Source organism: Neopelma chrysocephalum, unplaced genomic scaffold, assembly GCF_003984885.1.
Source record: "Neopelma chrysocephalum unplaced genomic scaffold, ASM398488v2 Primary Assembly neopelma1_92, whole genome shotgun sequence".
Lineage (NCBI taxonomy): Eukaryota > Metazoa > Chordata > Aves > Passeriformes > Pipridae > Neopelma > Neopelma chrysocephalum.
The window spans coordinates 583,872-601,386 of NW_020897754.1; the positions used below are offsets into that span (position 1 = coordinate 583,872).

A 17,515-nucleotide genomic window follows, 5' to 3' on the forward strand; every position below is an offset into this window, starting at 1 on the left:
CATGGCTGATATCTGGAGTCTCCTTCACATGTATGACTCGGTTCCCTGTTTGGTGAATTTAATTTCTGCCTCCGCTACAATCCTTTCTTTCATTCCATTTTCTGTTTCATGGAGATGGTGTTTTATAAATAAGCTCTTGTGCTGTCCTGTGGGTCCAACCTCCTTCTTGCTAGTCTGGCTTCCCACCCCTGGGACCCCAAGCCATGCCTTGGGCACTCTCAGGCGTGGCAGAGCAGAGCAGAGCTGAGCTGTCGCTGAAGGGCATCACCCCGTGCCCTCCTCTGGGACTCCGCAGCAGCAGGGGAAGGAGGCTGGGCAGCCTCTGGCATTGCAGTGGGCTGGCAGCCTCAGAGCTGCTCCCTGAAAGCACATGTCAGCAGCCACATTGCTGATCTCCTTGCCCATATCATAATAATTAAGGATTCATCACTAATGGCAAAATCAAGCACAGTAAAATTGTGTTGTGTTAGAAAATTACCACGTGTTTTTATTTAGTGTTTCATTTTGATGGTTCAGAAAGGGAGTGTAAGGGAAGAGGTGAGGGGGGGTTTCCCCAAAGAGCAAGTTAGCAGGAGAAAAAGTAGAAGATGATTTTACAAACACCCTTGTGGAAAGTTTGGCTGTTGAGCGGAGATTTTAACTGCTGGTGATACTCAGTATTTTTAGACACAGTGTCAAATGTGTCTTGCCTGGGCTAATTGAGTAGTCCTGCCCTTCTTTGTGGAAATATTTGGAAAAACTGCCCCAGCTGGGGGTACCAGAGGCTTTTACAGTTGAGACCCTTCTGTGATTGGGTGTTCCACCACCCAAAATGGTGCTTTGCTTTGAGAAGCTAGAGGCATCTTCCATAGCAAAAACATGGCAGCCTTCTTGTGCCTCTTTTGCTGCCTATGTACGTGGACCAGGTTTGGATTTTGGCTAGGCATCTATAAGCACCCTTCTGCCCTTTTTATTTTCCTCTCCTGACTTCAGAGTCTGACAGCTTTAATGTTAAGGCCTTCATGTTTCACAGCAGGATTTAAAAAAAAAACAGTAAAAAGATTTTGCCTATATGGAGTATTGGACAGATTTATAGCAGGCACTAAAGACTTCTGATGGAAAATGAGTGTAGTATAGAGTTGAAAGAACAGACTTGATTTTTTCTGTGTGTGTTGCTATGTTGTTGCCCTGGATTTAGAAATTAATCTCAGGAGGAAGAAAATACATACACAGATTTCCCAAGATATCAAAGATCCATATAATGTTGCACTTTTAAAAGACCCATTTCAGAGCAAGCTTAAGCAACATACATTCTTCTCAGTGCTCACTAGTTTGTTGCTGGCAGGTGGATGCAACTATTGCCTCAAGAGCTTACGATCATTACATCTGCCTTCTGATGAGCACTGTAAGAATGTGCATTATCTTCCAGGTCAACAAAATGATATGTTGCAGAAGCTTTTTTTTTCTGATAACCCTGGTACTTCACTCCACTTGACCACCAGGGAAAAACTGCATAAGCTTTTCAAGCTTCACTTGGTGCTTTGTCTCCAGGCAGTTTCTTGCCTCCAGTTCAGCAGGAAGCACAGAGGCTTGTTTCTCTTCTTCAGCAGACTCCTCTGTGGCTCCAAGCTGGATATCCACGATTGGTATCCAACATGGATACCAATGTGCACCAGTTTTTTTATTGCCCAGTAAACATTTGGCCACCTGGCATGAATAGAAACACCTGTGAAATAATACATGTATATTAATGTGTCTTGTTCATGCGGATTTCTGAAACGAGTTATCACAGTAGTGAGAATTAACACATTAGACATATATCACCTTTGGTTTTTTCTCTGTTATTACATAGGACTGAGCTTTTGCTTGAAAATGCAGTCCAAAAAATGAATTATCAAAACAGCTCTGATAAAATAGTGACAAATTAAAAATGTTTAAAAGGTCCCCAGACCTTTGTGAAAACCGAGGAACTAAGACATCTGACCATTTCATTTATTTGAAATGAATTCATTATCAAAGGACTTTCAGTTCCTACATTTTATGGTCTTTGCAAGGTTGAGAAGGGTTAGAGGCCAGTCTCAAAGTTTGCATTTTAAACCATCTACTGTCTTTCCATAAGGATTGGGGAATATCATCTGTCCTCACAACTAAAGTTTGTATATCTTAAATTGGAGCAGGGTCTTTCTCCCAGGGCTGACCAATCTTTCAGGGCCCATGCAAAGAACTGTCTTTGCTTCTTAATTAAGTGATGATTCTTTTATCTTCACCTTAGAGCAACAGTTTTCTGTTACAAGGGCCAATGCAGTTGTGTTATACTCTTGCCTCTGGAGTATCCATTAGCTTTTCCCCTTATGTTTTTAAACATTGCATCTTCCCTCTGATACTGTGTGTATCCCAAGGATGTAGCCTGTGTATGGCTGTGCTGTGACCACCACTAATGAAATAACTGGAATTTCCCAGATGACTAAACAGTAGCAGATAGGAAACCTGCATTCTGTTAGGCTGTGTCTCTTGGCAAACCCTTTATAAAAAATCTGTTAGCAAGCCAAATCACATTAGTCATTATCAGATTATATCCTAGGATGATGTGCAGGAGAAGCAAAAGGAGAATTCTTGTTTCCATGCTACAAAATTGGAGGCAAGACATGTAAGATTGCCATTTTCCTAAGTTCAAAACTGGAACAGGTACAGAGGAAGCACTACTGTGATGGTCAGGGGAAAGGAGAATTGTATTACAAGAAGGGTCTGAGAAAGCCCCATGTGTTTTTCCTACCAAAACACAGGCCTGTGTTTTTGCTCTTTTAAAGTACTTAGGAAGATAAATAGTCGCAGAGACATTTAAGCTGAAGGACAGTGGTGACCCAAAACCAACTGGACATAAATTACAGGAGGTTGTAAATAACCGAAATAAATTTAGATTGTAAATCAGAGGATTGGAACCAACTTTGGAAGGATGTCCTTGGTCAACGGGCTGAGAGAAAATGGAGAGAGGAGGGGTGGCAGATAAGATCCCTTCATTTTAAATGGGGCTCCATAAATTTTCCCAAAGATATTAAAGAACATGAGTTGTCTGTAACAGAGAACAGATGGTCTGAAGGAGTAGTGAAGTCCTTTCTACTCCAGTATTTATTCCCTAATTTCAGGTCACCAATACCCCTTTGTACAGAATCCAAAAAAACTCTCCTGTGGCTCTTCTTGACCATGCTTTTATGTCCTCTAAAGCCCTTTACTTTTCCCTGACAAATTACAAACAGGAAACATTAAACATAAAATCTAGGTCACATTTTATTGCTTCTTTGGAATTATTGTGCGTCTTTTAATGTCCATATAGATGAATTTTCCTATAACAACTTTTTTCAGTCCTGAAAATACGATTCTTTTGCTTCCCATTTGAGCTTTAAAACCTGATTTCCATTTTCTAAAAAGCTAGACCTTCATTTTCAATTTTTAGTTCAAATAAAATAATTATCCTGTTGTTACTTTTTTGACAGCAAGAAGAATAACATTTCAGATGAAGCACATATTTTATTCTATTTTAACTGTTTGTGTTTCCCTAATTGCAAGAAAAAGTCAATGATGATCTTTTTACAGGCTGATAAATATTTTAGTGTAGATTTTCCGTTGGAAAAAAAAATCCAAGTGAAGGGTACAAGACTGGCAGGTTTGTGTCTTGTCTACACAAAGCTTTTATTTCCCTTAAAAAGTCTTGCTGTCTCTAGCATTAGTGTCTCTCCATCCAAATGCATTTGTTAAGCAGTCAGTAAATGATTAAGGAGCTGGAGGGACTGATTTATGGAACAAAATTAATTGAACTAAATATGCATCGCTCCGTTACGTGACAACTGGGAAGTGTGGGAGAACATGATATAGCTGTCTGCAGCTACCAGAGGGGTGTAAACAGCAAGGAGAGGAAAGGCTTCACAGCCAGGCACAGCTGTGGCTTTTTCATGACCCACACCTGGTGCTGCAAGGGGTGAAACACCTGCGGGTCCCCCCCAAAAATGTGCCCCAAGGATGGTTTAGGGTAGCGCAAAGAGCGCTGAAAGAGCTGTGAAGCCACGAAATGCTGTTGTGTTTTGTATACATTACAAAAGGTAATGGAGTGAAATATAAAATTAGGGAGCACTCGGTGGAAATAGCAAGAACAGCAAGGCTCCTCATGGCAAGGTACATTATTCTGAAGAATGGGCTTCCAAGGAAAATGACAGGCGAGGGCCACTTCCTGGAAATCCTTAGTGCTAAAAACTGATCCTCAGGCTCAGGCAGGCAGCACAGTGAAAGGACAGTGCTTCAGCAAGCATTCCTGAAATAGGTCCAATTGCTGTGCTTCTGTGGAGAGAAATACATGCAGGTAATTTAACCAAATAACACCTCTGCCCATTCCAGCCTTTCTGAGAGCAGCTGGATGTGCTCCTGGGGCTGCGGGGGGGGTCTCGCTCACTGATGGAGAGTGGCTGGATTTTTAGCTACTTGATTCTCAGCATTAATGTTGCCCTTTTCTTTTGAGTCCCTGCCTCAGAGTACTTTTTCATTGTTTAAACAGTAAGGGAAAGCAAAGCTGCTGATGCACTGGGTGCCCACAGCTCCATCCAGCACGGAGCAGAACATTTTACTGTGACTTGGCTGGATTTGCTGGGTTTCCTACCATTTCCATGGGTCCCGTTTGCTTGGCTCAAGTGTGGCTCTTGCTGATGGCATAACTGGGGGATTTCCCAGCAAATTCCATTTCCTGTGACACTGGCAAGTCGGTGTTGCATGTTCAGGGTGTAATTAGCCCCGTGCACGGTGCCCTAGGTAGGAAATGGGCAGTATAAAAGCTTGAGACATGCCCTTCACTGCAGGACAGAATTTATCTTTGCTGAAGACATCACAGAATATTCTGAATTGGACCCACAAGCATAATGGAATTCATGTTCTAGTCCATCCTTGTAGGTATCCTGCTGGATACTTATGGTACCACTGTACATACAGCCATGTAGCTTTTCCCCAAGTTCACTAGTCAGATGAAAGACAGAATTTTACCCCCCTCAGCTCCTTTGTCTCCCAGCTCTAACCCTACTTTGCAAGTTTGACTGCTGTCCAAAAGTGTTTCTAAGTGGAACAAAAATAAACATGCTCTTAAATATTTGATGTTGATACTTTAAGGGAGATTGACACATTTTGAAGAGGAAAGCAGCCTACAACACCTAAATTAAAAATAAATATTTATGTTCACATTTGTTCATCAGCTTTCCAAAATGTAAAAATATGTTTCATGTTGTTTTAAATAATGAAATGTGAAACAAATGAAAGATAAACTTTCTACAAGCTGCAAAGGAATAAGAAGACAAAGGCTTTGTTTATAGCTTAGACTTCAACAGTGCCCTTTGACAACCAATACAAATCTTAATTACAAATGGAATTATACATGTAAGAACTGTTCAAAACAAAGGAGTATTTTTTTTCTCCCTCTGGTTTTCTTTGTGATAGTTTTAATTAGCTGCAACTCTTTGAACAATCATAGTCCTTGACTGCTCCTTAGACACTGATGGAAGTTGTTAACTTCCATGGCATCTATAGGACTGCAAAAGTCTGGGTTTTTCTCTGATCAGTGTTCCCCATTGCTAAATTTATTCTTCAGTATATCAGGATTCTGCATGCATTCCACTTAATTGAGAGGTGAGCATTGTCCAGTAACATTCCAGTGATTGACATTAGGACACAATAAATTGGATTAATAAGCTGCAGCACCTACCCACACTGGCAGAACTTTAATGGACTTCTCCAGTACAGTAAGCACCAACAGGGCAAATGTGTTTTGAAAAATAGCCCAGTTGGAGAATATGGAAAAAAACAATCATTAGAAATAATGGCCAGCCATCCGTGGTATTTTCCACATGTTAATCAGAACCTGCCTTCAAAACAAAAAGAGAGTGGAAAGGAAAAGTCAATTTGTCTCTTCCCATCTTGACCTAAAAAAAAAAAATGTTTATTTTTTCAATTCCCTGTGGCAGACTATTTAAAAGAAGGTGCCTACCAGAAGCAGGAGATCTCTCTTCCATCCCAGTGGAACAGCCTAATCCAGAGGAGGGTGCCCTGCACCTGTGGGAGCCATCAAAGGGATGAGAGTACCCTGACAGAGCTCCCTTGCCACAGTCTGAGACTGGAGGGTGAGGTGTCACAGCCAAATTTAGGTTTATAATAAATTCTGCTGTTACAATATAGTGTTCAAAGGGAGAGAAAGTTTGTGCCTTTTGGGATCTGTGAGTCACTGTGCTTGGCAGCACTCGAGCCTTCACTCATCCGAGCTGTGTGCCTGGCTCTGCTTGCACGTCCTCCCGTGGGGCCTGATCCATAGGCTGTTCGGGAAAGAAGGGCGTCTGTTGACTTCACAAGTTCAGGACTTCAAGTTGTATATGTTTTAAGAGCTGGGAAGGAGGAGTGGAATATTTTTGATGCTTCTCCCTGCTGTGGACAGCGTGCGTGTTAGTGGGGAAATGCCTCAGAGAAATGTTGAACAGAGCTGCAACATAGGCTGATGCTTTTTATAAAATTTACCTTCTTTCAATAAGGAAAATGAAAAAATCAGTTATTATTAGTCATTATTCCAAATGAACTAGAACTACTTCTCCATTTTGCTTCCAAGTTTTTATTAAGCATGAACTGTGCCATGGAAATTAAGTGAAATGACACAGAATACAGAGGCTAAGCACTGGAATGTGACCTAATCTTTCAGAGATATTACTGCATTGATCACAGAATCACAGAATAGTTTGGGATGGAAGGGACCTTAGAGATTATCCAGTTCCAACCCCTCTGCCATGGGCAGGGACACCTTCCACTAGACCAGATTGCTCAGAGCCCCATCCACCCTGGCTTTTAACACTTCCAGGGACGGAGCAAACTCCTGTTTATTTGTTGAATTTCAGACAGCTCTTGCTGAGCCGGGGAAGAATGTCACTGTGATGTCCAGTGGGATGGAGAGAAGCAGCTAACACAGAAACTTTCATGGGGGAAAGGGCAGATACCTTCTAACATTGCCTTTCAAACTGCCTTTTCAGACGACAGTTCAGAACGCAACAGTAGTTTAATAGTGGATGCCCTGTAAGGATTCCTGCAAGTCTTTCCTCAGTTTTTTTTTTTCCTCTGATATTGTCTCTACTGTCACTTCCTGCCCCCTAAGTCTAAAAACTAAAAAAGAAATTTCTTTAACTATTGGTTATATTTTTTAACTATCAGTTAAACTATCAGATGTTTATTAACTATTAGATATATTGCAGTGGCATCCAGGAATCCAGGGTTTATCAATCCCGGCAGCACAGGAAACCCAGTGAGAAGAGGAGACAGTCTTTTTCAAATTTAATTTGTATGCACTTGGTTTCTCAAGGTCTTCACAGGAGAAATACACAGAAAAGCAGCAAAGAGCACTTGGGATGAATTGGATAAATGTGCATATGTCCACTAGAAAGAAGAATTTTAGAATTTGCTTCTGAATAAAGTAAAACTAGCTGTTGAAATAATAATGCATTCTCCTTTTGTTAGTCTTATTAATATCTCTGGATCTGATTTTTTTTTTAGTAAAAAAAATTCTGTTTTAAAAAATAAATGTATCTATAAAAATACATACTGGAAATTATCCCCATCTCATTAAAATTGGTGCAGCATTCTTTCTTTAACAGGATTATGGCTGATTTCTACCACTTAGGTAGAAGTAGGTAGGTAGTATCTTAGGTATCCTTATTTTTAGATATAAGGCTCCTTATTTTTACATATAAGGCTCCTTATTTTTAGGATCCTTATTTTTAAAACCTGTTGAAGTGATATCCCCCTGCCCCTTAACTTCAGGAACATTCAGATTTTGCACACCGTGATCTTGATAAGGTTTTCAAGTTTTTGCCACTGTAAATGTCTTACTTTAACTATTTTTTTCCTGTTAAAGCAAAGAACCGTGGGATTGCAATTCCAGTGGATTTGGACAGCCAGGTCAACACCTTGTTCATGAAGAGCCACTCTAACATGGTGCAGAGGGCAGCCATGGGGTGGAGAATGTCAGCCCGCAGTGGACCTCGCTTCAAAGAAGCTCTTGGTGGGCCTGCCTGGGATTACAGGAATATCATAGAAAAACTGCAGGTACAAAACCAGCAAATGGCTTGGGCAGTGGTGCCAGTGCATTTATCTCACATGTGCCAGATGTGGGAAGCCCCAGCAGTCACACCCTGTGCCCCAGAGGATCATCCAAACACTCCCTGAGCTCTGGCAACCTTGGTGCTGCGCCCACTGCCCTGGGGAGCCTGTTCAGTGCCCAACCACCCTCTGGGGGAAGAACCTTTTCCTGAGATCCAACCTGACCCTGCCCTGACACAGCTCCAGCCATTCCCTGGGTCCTGTCCCTGGTCCCCACAGAGCAGAGCTCAGTCCCTGCCCCTCCTCTGCCCCTCCCAAGAAAGTTGTAACTGCAGTGAGGTCTCCCCTCAGCCTCTTCTTCTCCAGCTGAACACACCAAGTGCCCTCAGTGTCCTCACACGGCTTCAAATCAAGGCCTTTCATCATCTTCATTGCCTCCTTTGGACGCTCTTTAAAGGCTTCGTATCTTTTTTATATTGTGGTGACCAAAACTGCACACAGTATTCAAGGTGTGTTCTCCTCAAAGTGGTCCACAGAGCAGGATCTCCTTTCTGCCTTTTTGTGGCCATGTGCCCCTCTTTGGCTGCAGAGGAGGCAGTGGAGCTTTTAGGAGCTGTTATGTCAGGTTTGTATCACTGGAGATCGTCTATGAGATGGAGATCACCTTGTGCACGTAGAGGTTCAACATCATCAGGAGTTTTCTTGCAGCTCTGAGTGTTGTCCTCCTTTCTTCCCCAGGATGTGGTGTCCTCCTTGGAGCAGCAGTTCACTCCCATGATGCAGGCTGAGTTCTCGGTGCTGGTTGATGTGCTGCACAGTCCAGAGCTCCTTTTTCCTGAGGGGAGCGATGCCAGGATAAGATGTGGTGCTTTCATGTCCAAGTAAGTGGTGTGCACAGGGGCCTATTTGCTTTGCTGGGAAGGATGGCAGGGAGTGAACATTTTCAGAAGCACTTAACTCTGATTTTCAGCAGCAACTTATGCATGCAGGTGGCGGAGTTCAGTATTGAAAGCTTAAACTGAGGGGTTTTGCTGCATGTTTTGTATTTCTCAGCAGTTTAGGAGTCTGGAGAGGAGCAGAGAGAGAGGTTGCTTGCCTTGTTTACCTAGAAATGGGATGTTAATAGCTTGTTAAAACTGTGGCAGGCTCAAGGTCTGTTTTCTCAATGGGCTACTTTTGCTATTAAGTTTCTCCAAATCTACAGCATTAACTGAGACTTTCCATAGTAGAATTTTCTTCATAGTGAAGCAGTGGGGGGCTCAGGGCTAGTGGTTTTTTGTTGAAGGTTTTTTTTGGTATAGCAAATAGATAATTTTATTTTAAACTACCAACAGCTCTTTTAAAATACAGTTCACTGGCACCCCTACCTGGTCTTGAATTATTAGATGTTTTATTTGCAGTCTATGCATTGGAATAGAGTCTTGCAAATTTTTTATTAGTCCTCAAGTGAGATGCCCCCCTCTGCCCTTGAGAAACTATAATTTAAACAGAGATAACTTGAGGGAAATTAATGCATTTGGCAGCTCTCCTGATTCCTTGGCTATTTGCATATTCTGCAGAGGTAGTGTCATAATAATACACTTTGTATATTTGGAAAAATTAAGCTAAATTTTGGGGTTGTCCCATCTCATGCCCTCTGTCCAAGTTCCTGTCCCAAGTCAGCATCAAATCATGTGTAGGGCTGATGGATGTGGCCCATGTACTGCACAAACATTTCTCCAGCAATGTGGGGAAAAAGTGCAAAGATCTGTGCATGGACCTGCTCTGCACAGACAGGCTGCTTCTAAATACCAGCTTAATCTGACTAAAATCCAAACTCCTGTCACAGCCATAGCTGGAGATGGAAATGTACCCTGTTTTCTGGCTTGTCAAGTTGTTGTGTGAGTGTAAACAAAGGTTATGTTTCATCCAAATGCCTGTATTTCTGAACACTTCCATGAAAGCTTTTTGATGATCCTTTTGGCTGGATACCATTTGCTAATTGTATCATAAATATATTTTAACCATCGTGGAAGTTGGAAGATGTAAAGGTTGTAGCTTTTAAAAGTTTTGAGATGCATGGTGAGCACTGGTTACCTTTAAATAAAGGTTAAAATAAGTTACCTTTAAATAAAGAAAGGATGAAATAGCAAGTTTGGATCTTAATCTGGAAGCCCTCAGAAAAAGTGGACGTAGAATTCTGCCTTCTGTATGGGCAGTAAAATATGCAAAGTGACACAAAAACCACCTTGAAAGTCCCATTTCCTTTTTAATTATGATTTCTCTTGACTACTTCTATTTCCTTTCCTTGAGGAAAAATATAGTGACAGGCAATTTTTGCATAAAGAAATTGTAGTATGGCTTAGCAACAATGTGCAACGCTCTTTAAGGTTTAATATTTTACTTTAAGGTTGATTAACCACACAAAGAAGCTCATGGAGAAAGAAGAAAAGCTCTGCATTAAAATTCTTCAGACATTACGAGAAATGCTTGACAAGAAAACTAACTTTGCAGAAGAGGTACTGCTACCACTTTAATATTAAATATAGAACTAACCTAACAGCACGGTATTAAATGTTGGCTGTGGGACAGTAACAGAATCTGACATGAGTTCAGTTTTGTACATGTTTTAGAGATAACTTAGTGTCTTAGGAATGTGTGGTAAGGTAGGAAGTTAGACTGGAACAAAAGAAACTATCTGCCTTACACAGTTTTGTGTGAGGGACTCGGCAAGAGTCCAGGCAAGGAAGATTAAATGAATTAGCAGTAGCAAGTATTACTATGTATAATTACTATATATTGGATATCTGGTATTTCTGGAGACTAGTCTGCTTATGTCACATCTGACTTTACCATAAAATCAGTGGAAATATAAGGGATTTTTAATTGCAAGTGTACAGTTTTTCCCTGCTGCCTGTGGTGCCAGACTTTTGTACTCCATACACTTCTTAATGCTTGTAAATGTGTGAAGGGAATGTGCAATGTTTAGGCAGAGCTGGCAGTTTTGGGAAGAAGTGGCATAGTCTGTACTCTGTAAGTGTCTAATTATTTCTTGCACTTCTCTCTCTCCCCTTATTGGCCATTTTTCTCTTCCAAACCCAAGTTTTTCAAATACCTCTTTCATTCTGCCTGCGCCTTTGGGTATCAGTAGCTGGATTGAGATTTACATGTCAGCTGTCCCTTCTTTCTGAGCCATGATTTTTGTGTGGTTTCCTCTTATCCATACTTCTGGGTATTCCCCAAATCCTTTCAGTATTATTCACTCTTATATATGAATCATAGAGCTATTATCTAATCTCTCAGTGCTGACATCAGCCCTGCTCTACACAAGAACAACCAGTGTGAGCAGACGAAACCAAGCCCATCTTCACCTCCTATAAGAAAACTGTGGCTAGGCCTGGTCTGATAAATTCTTTTTTTAATGTCATGACACAGATTTCTCAGGTGAAGCAGATATTATTATTCTTAATTATTATTCATACTTATTCTAGTAGATTTCTGGGTCCATAACACCACTGCATCACATGGGAAAATTGATTTGCTTTTGTAGCTGCATGCTTTTCGCCAAAACTCTCCAAAATAATTGCATGGACCCACTAAAAGTTAATCTCATCTCAGGACTACAGGGGGGAAAAAAGCAACAATTTCAATGTATGGCTTAAGCAAAAAAATTGCCTATTTTCATTGCTCTTTGTACCCTGTTGTGATGCTGATAAAGCGAGACAGAGTGAAGCCATCAGAGGGAATGTGCCCCACTGGTGTGTAGGGGCTTTTCACCTCTCCAGCCCAGCTTCTCTGGAGTGGACATAGGAGGTGTATTCCCATATCCCTCCACCACCTCCGTGGGGCAGGGTGGGTGGAAGAGCTCTTGGGTAAACAGAATTTCTCCCTCGTGCTTCCTCTCGAGCCCCGTTGGTTTTACACTGCAGGATGTAATGAATCAGTGCAAACAAATAAATGAGTAAACAAGCTTGTATGGTTAGCAAGTGCTTCCCTGGCTTGCTACTCTTATGAGTCATTGTTCGTGCCACGGACTTTGGAACAGCAAAAATAGCACAATGAATAGGCTCATGTGCGTGTTTCCCATCTTTTTTTTGAACCATGATCTCACTGCCCATGAAGTTATTCAACTGTGCTGTGCAGATGCTAAAAAAAAAATAATGTAGTAGTAAATACATAATGGTAATACCAGAACAAAGCTACAGAGGGATGTGTGACATTTTGACAGGAAGACTGAGTTTGTAAATCACGCATCAAAATGGGTTTTCTGTGATAAATCTGACAGAAATGGTAAACCTCTAGTTTCTGCAGACTTTCCCACAGTGTGAATCAAGGAAGAAATAATGAAATAAAATTTCCTCCTCTTTCTTTCTCATCTCACAACTGAGAGCCTTCTGCTACCTTTCGCTTTCATTTCATGACTCGAAGGCAGCCTGTTTTATTGAAGGAGCAGGAGGAAAATACAGCTGTAGAGGCTTATTTCACCTGTTTTATGGCTGTTCCTGTCCCCACTCTGTTGTTGCACCTCCCCTTGCTGGTGTTCCAGGTCACTGGTGCTCTCCTGGCTCCATCCTGGGATTCCTTTCCAGCTCTTGCTCTTGCATTGTTTTGCTTAGTGCTGCAACATCTTATCCTGTTCGGAATCAAAGTTTAATTTCGGAGTTTGATTTGAGGTATATAAACGACACATAAAACCTCTCGGTCATTGATTGGCTTTCATAAGTAATTGTGGGTGATTATTGCAGTCTCCTGGGAGTTCTAAGTTAAGTCCTAGTCCTATTTGTATTGATTAGGTGACTAACTGGAGTGAAACTTGATCTACAGCCCCTCTCTTGCAGAAGGCTCTTCCAGAACAGTGGAAGAAGTGTGGAAGTTGACATTGCCACTGTTCAGACAGTTACTGTGGTATCTAAATGTACTTATCTAAAAGCCTTCTTCAGTCTCACTGTTTAAGTAGAGAAACAGGAGGGACAGAAAGGACTGTGTTTGGACTAGATCCGCCCCATCTATATTTGGTTTTTTGTTGCTGGCCATTTTTATACCTATTTTACAAAACCAGAAGGACTGGAATTTTTGATTCTTTTTTTTCCCCAGGAAATCTTTTTTTGTCCTTCACCCCAACACTTGATTTCAGTTCAATTTCTGAACGAATGGTGCCTCCAGACTTACTTACACACCTCAGTTTGAATCTGAGTAACCTTTCCAAAAGCATCTGAGACACGTAGACCACTGATGCCTGTTCACTTTGCAAATGACAGGAGCAGTTCAAAATCTCAGCTGCCCTGCTGGAAGTGGCTGTCCCTACACAGAGCTGGTGGGCCAGGAGGGGCAGCCCAGCTGCTCCAGAGAGGGTTCACAAGCTTAAATTAAATCCTCCTCAGTGAATTGGATGAAGTTGTTGAACTCTTGTCCTAATTGTGCTCATATGGCAACTTCTTAACCTGCTCCAGCTGCTGGCACATCAGTGCCTTGGCCATGGACAAACTTCTGATTTCCCAACTGTTCCTAAATGAGGTCAGCATCTCTGGGGGTAAAAAAAAATATTCTCTCTGATAATGTGTGTATATGAGGAGTTTAGTGTAACATTACTGGCTGATCAGGGTGCTAATGGGTGATAGTGCATTACAAAACATGGCAGAATCCAATCCAATCCTCCCTGCCAACTGGCACTTCCTAAGGGAAACGCTGTTATAAATGAATTGAACCCTTCAGTAAGGGTTGCCTGTGCTGCAGAACACAGACTTCATATTTTTTTTCCCTGCTTTAGGTGTTGAAATACAGGATAAATAATTGAAAAACTGCATTTTTAAGTGTCAGTAGAACAAAGACTGTGTAAGCTGCTTAATTGTCAGAAATAAGTAGTTGTGCTTTTTGCCTTTTTTGGAAAAACTCATGAAGAATGTTGGTTTGCTCTTATACTAGTTCATGATTTAGAATCATGGAAGTAGCTTTGTGGCCTTTGGTTTTGCAGTGTTAAATGTTTCTGCGTTCCTCTTTAGGTATGAAATGTGAGCTGCCCTCTCCTCTTTGTTTGCTGCAATGGCACCAAATATACATGTGAAAAAACAGTACAGCTTCGGTGTAAATACAAATGCATTTTATTCCTGTAAGATGTGGTCTCCAATATGGCCATACAGGCTCTTGGTCACTTTGTGCCAGAAGAACTGACTCTTTTCACACGGAGCTGTTGCCAAAACTCCAGTTCGTCCGAAGCAATAGTCCCAGTTCATTATTGTACTGATCAAGCTGAAACCAGTGGGAGCTGCAGGTCTTTTTCTGCTGGGATAAATGGTCTCAGTGTGTCTTAGAAGCCAGAGATTTTGCTGGGAGCCACTACAGTGTCCCAGCGTTGCAGTTCTTTGAATCACAGACATTCCCAGCTTAAACTGCATTTTGTTCTATAGCCTCATCTTTTCAAGATGGTTTTACTTATTTGCATGTGCAAATTAAGCAGCATTCAGATAAATAGTATTTGTAGGTAAAAGAAAAAGGGATAAAAAAGAGAATAATTCTGAATATGTGGGGCTTGTTGAATGTATTCTACCTCAAAAGGATGTTTATTTTAAATGGGAGAATGGGATCTAAATTCCTTTATTTGTGTTACTGCTCACATTTTGGATTAGTGGCACTGCAGAGGCATTCTGAAGAATTACATTTAATTTTTCCCTATTTCTGCTGTCAGTTTTATTTGTGCTGATGTATAAAAATACCTATGCACCAGCCTGTTTTTCCCTGTTGTGAGCAGTTCTTCTCACTAAGCTCAGTGTGGCTGTGAGGTAATAGAGGGCTAGAAATACTACAGGAGAATGTGTAAGCTCAGTGCTGCTTATATTGAATTTTTTAAAAAAATCACTTCTGTGTTTTAGCTGGTAAAGGACATTTTTGCAGTATCCTACCTTAAAAACTCTCTCCTTGGGAAACCAGCCACAAGTTCGGGGAGGGACTGGAGGTGCAGGGAGGAAGAATGTTTGGTTACTTCTAGCGGTGCCAGCCAGGTTGTGACCGGCATTTACTTCTGGTCCAGTCAAGAAACTGCTGTTGTGGCTTTGTCATGACAGTTAAGAGATAAAAGACAAACCCCTCTCTGTGTGTGATGCTTTACGTGAAGGTGGTGATGTGTTGCAGAACCGACGCCTGCGCTAATTTATTGCAGAGGAGGATTCATGCCTTGCTATTGCTGTGAATCCTCTGAGCCAGTAATTGCAGTGGCAGAAGCATCAGAGCTTTCAGACATGCAAGACTAAACACTAAATGTGGCCAGGCCCTTAGAGTGTGGTAATTTCTCATTATACCCGTACACTGACATTTTACAAAGAGAGAAAACCCACAGAAAACCAAACTAATGAAGTTTCCCTTTCCCCCCCCCTCTAGGCTTCAAGCTGGAATAATTAAGCAAGGAGATACCACAGGGCATGTGATGGTGTTGTTTGTACTAGCCAGGTGTTTTTAGCCACAGTGCTTAGTGCCTCAGGCCATTGGCCACTGCAGCACGTTGTTATTGCTGCACATTCCTGGTGCTTTGACATGTGGCATCAACTGGAATCTTCTGAATTAGCATCTCTCATCTTTGGGTATCCCTTATCCCTCCCAAAATGGGCATCCTTCTGGACTGAAGGAGGATGCTGCTGTTCTCTGGGAGGTACAGCCCCCAGATATTCTGCTGGGTTTCCAATCACACACATTTGTAGAGAGATGTGTTTTGTTGCTGATGCAAAAACATGTAAGTATGTGGTATATGAAAAGCATGACTCCTTTTCAAGGGAAGATTTTTTTTTCCTCTAAGTAACAGGCCCCAGGGATTTGACCCAGCTTTGGACTGCCACCTGCTTGTGTTCAGAAGCCTGTTCAAAGTCACTTTAGTTGGGCCAGTTGTGAGGTGCTTACAGGGGTCTGTGCTGTGCATTGCTCTTGTTGACCTGGAGAAGAACTTTAAACTCCAAGTCATATGCCAAGGGCAGGTGGGAAACAGCACTCCTGACCTCTTATGAAGTGCAACATCCTGGTCTAGTGAAAGGCAAGAGCATTGGAATCTGCTGCACGGGGAGTGAACACACGTCTGACTACTTTGCAGGGCTGGGTGCATTCATGATTTTGCCCTCTCTTTTATATGTATTATATATGTATAACTGTCACTGTGGCCCATATATATTAACTCGAGGTACTTTTAGCTCAGGTGATAGTTGAGTGAGCAATGGTGTTCACTGCTCACTGGTACTTATTCTTCTTTGTTTCAAAACCTTGGTTATTTTGTCACAAATCTAATGGCAGGATGCCAAGGCTGAAAAACACACACGGTTGTGAACACATTTCATCCAGAAGATAGTAGTTTCTCAGCAGCTCATATTTATCAAGTTTTAACAATATAGTATGTTGTTATCCAGTTTTATTTCAGACATATTAAGCCTCACATCCTGATTGATATATTATTTTGGAACTTGTATCATCTGCTTTTCTCACATACATCACCTTTCCTCTAAAGGAGCATCTGATACTGTAAAATATTTTTGTTAGATACTGATTTAGACAGCATCATCCAAACCAATAACAAACTTGAGTAGCTTGTTCCCTGCCCTGAACTTCAAATGACCAACTTCTGCTGTGGAATTTCCCCTTTACACTGTGTATGTGGCATAGGGATGCTCCTTGTTTTTCCATTCCTGTTTCACATCAATTTCTTTCTATGTACCTGGTATCAAGAACAGCAAAGCAGCAAGAAGATCTTAACTAACTACAGACCATTTGACATTCTTCTCTATTACTATTACTTTTAGTTAAAATAAAAAGGAGAAGAGTACAAGGGAAGAGAGCTGTTTAACAAATAAAACTGTCAGAGCTCTGATGGTTCCTCTGATTCATCTCACCTTACTCAGGTACAAAATCCATGGAACTGCTCAGGATCCTTTATGTGAACAACAGCAGCTGGATTTTATTTTTGTTGCTGTTTTGAATACAGTTGGGATCGATTTCACTAAAGACTTCATCTAGAAGTTAAATTCCATGCTCACTACATCTATTTCAATCAAATTCTACATCATGAAGACATCAGGATCAAGGTTTTCTTTCTGTCTGGTTTTATTTATATATTTTAAATTATGAACAGAGCAGCCAAGATTTTTAGGAAGGTAGAGGGTTCCAGCAGATACTAGATTGGCAAGGGTAAATGACCAAAGGTATGTTGTAGGTTAATATGTAAAATGAGTCAGCAGTTTTAACATGTGGTTCATTTCTCCAGGTGTGTGGAGTTTTGTGTCAGAATAGATTCATATGCATAAATACAAATGTGAATATTTGTTTTTAGATTATTTATTCCTATTCCATCTCTTTTTCTAATGAGCAGCATTTTACATCTGTGGTGGAGTCATATTAGAAGATAAATATTTGAGTGTTCATTCAGTGTCCTCCCATATTGTTTTGTTTTTAATGGGGTAGATGTTTTTGCTTAAAATATAAAGTA

At 41.1% G+C, this 17,515-nt stretch overlaps 1 protein-coding gene across 2 annotated transcripts in view; it reads left to right on the forward strand.

Moving 5' to 3' along the window:
• Window positions 1–17,515, forward strand: part of ITPR2 (inositol 1,4,5-trisphosphate receptor type 2) — a 237,783-nt gene that overhangs the window by 113,244 nt on the left and 107,024 nt on the right. For both annotated transcript variants that reach the window (XM_027693537.1, XM_027693538.1), the window contains 3 exons: window positions 7,898–8,088; window positions 8,821–8,963; window positions 10,472–10,580. In XM_027693537.1, coding sequence (XP_027549338.1) covers window positions 7,898–8,088; window positions 8,821–8,963; window positions 10,472–10,580 — 443 coding nt within the window. The remainder of the gene's footprint in view (window positions 1–7,897; window positions 8,089–8,820; window positions 8,964–10,471; window positions 10,581–17,515) is intronic.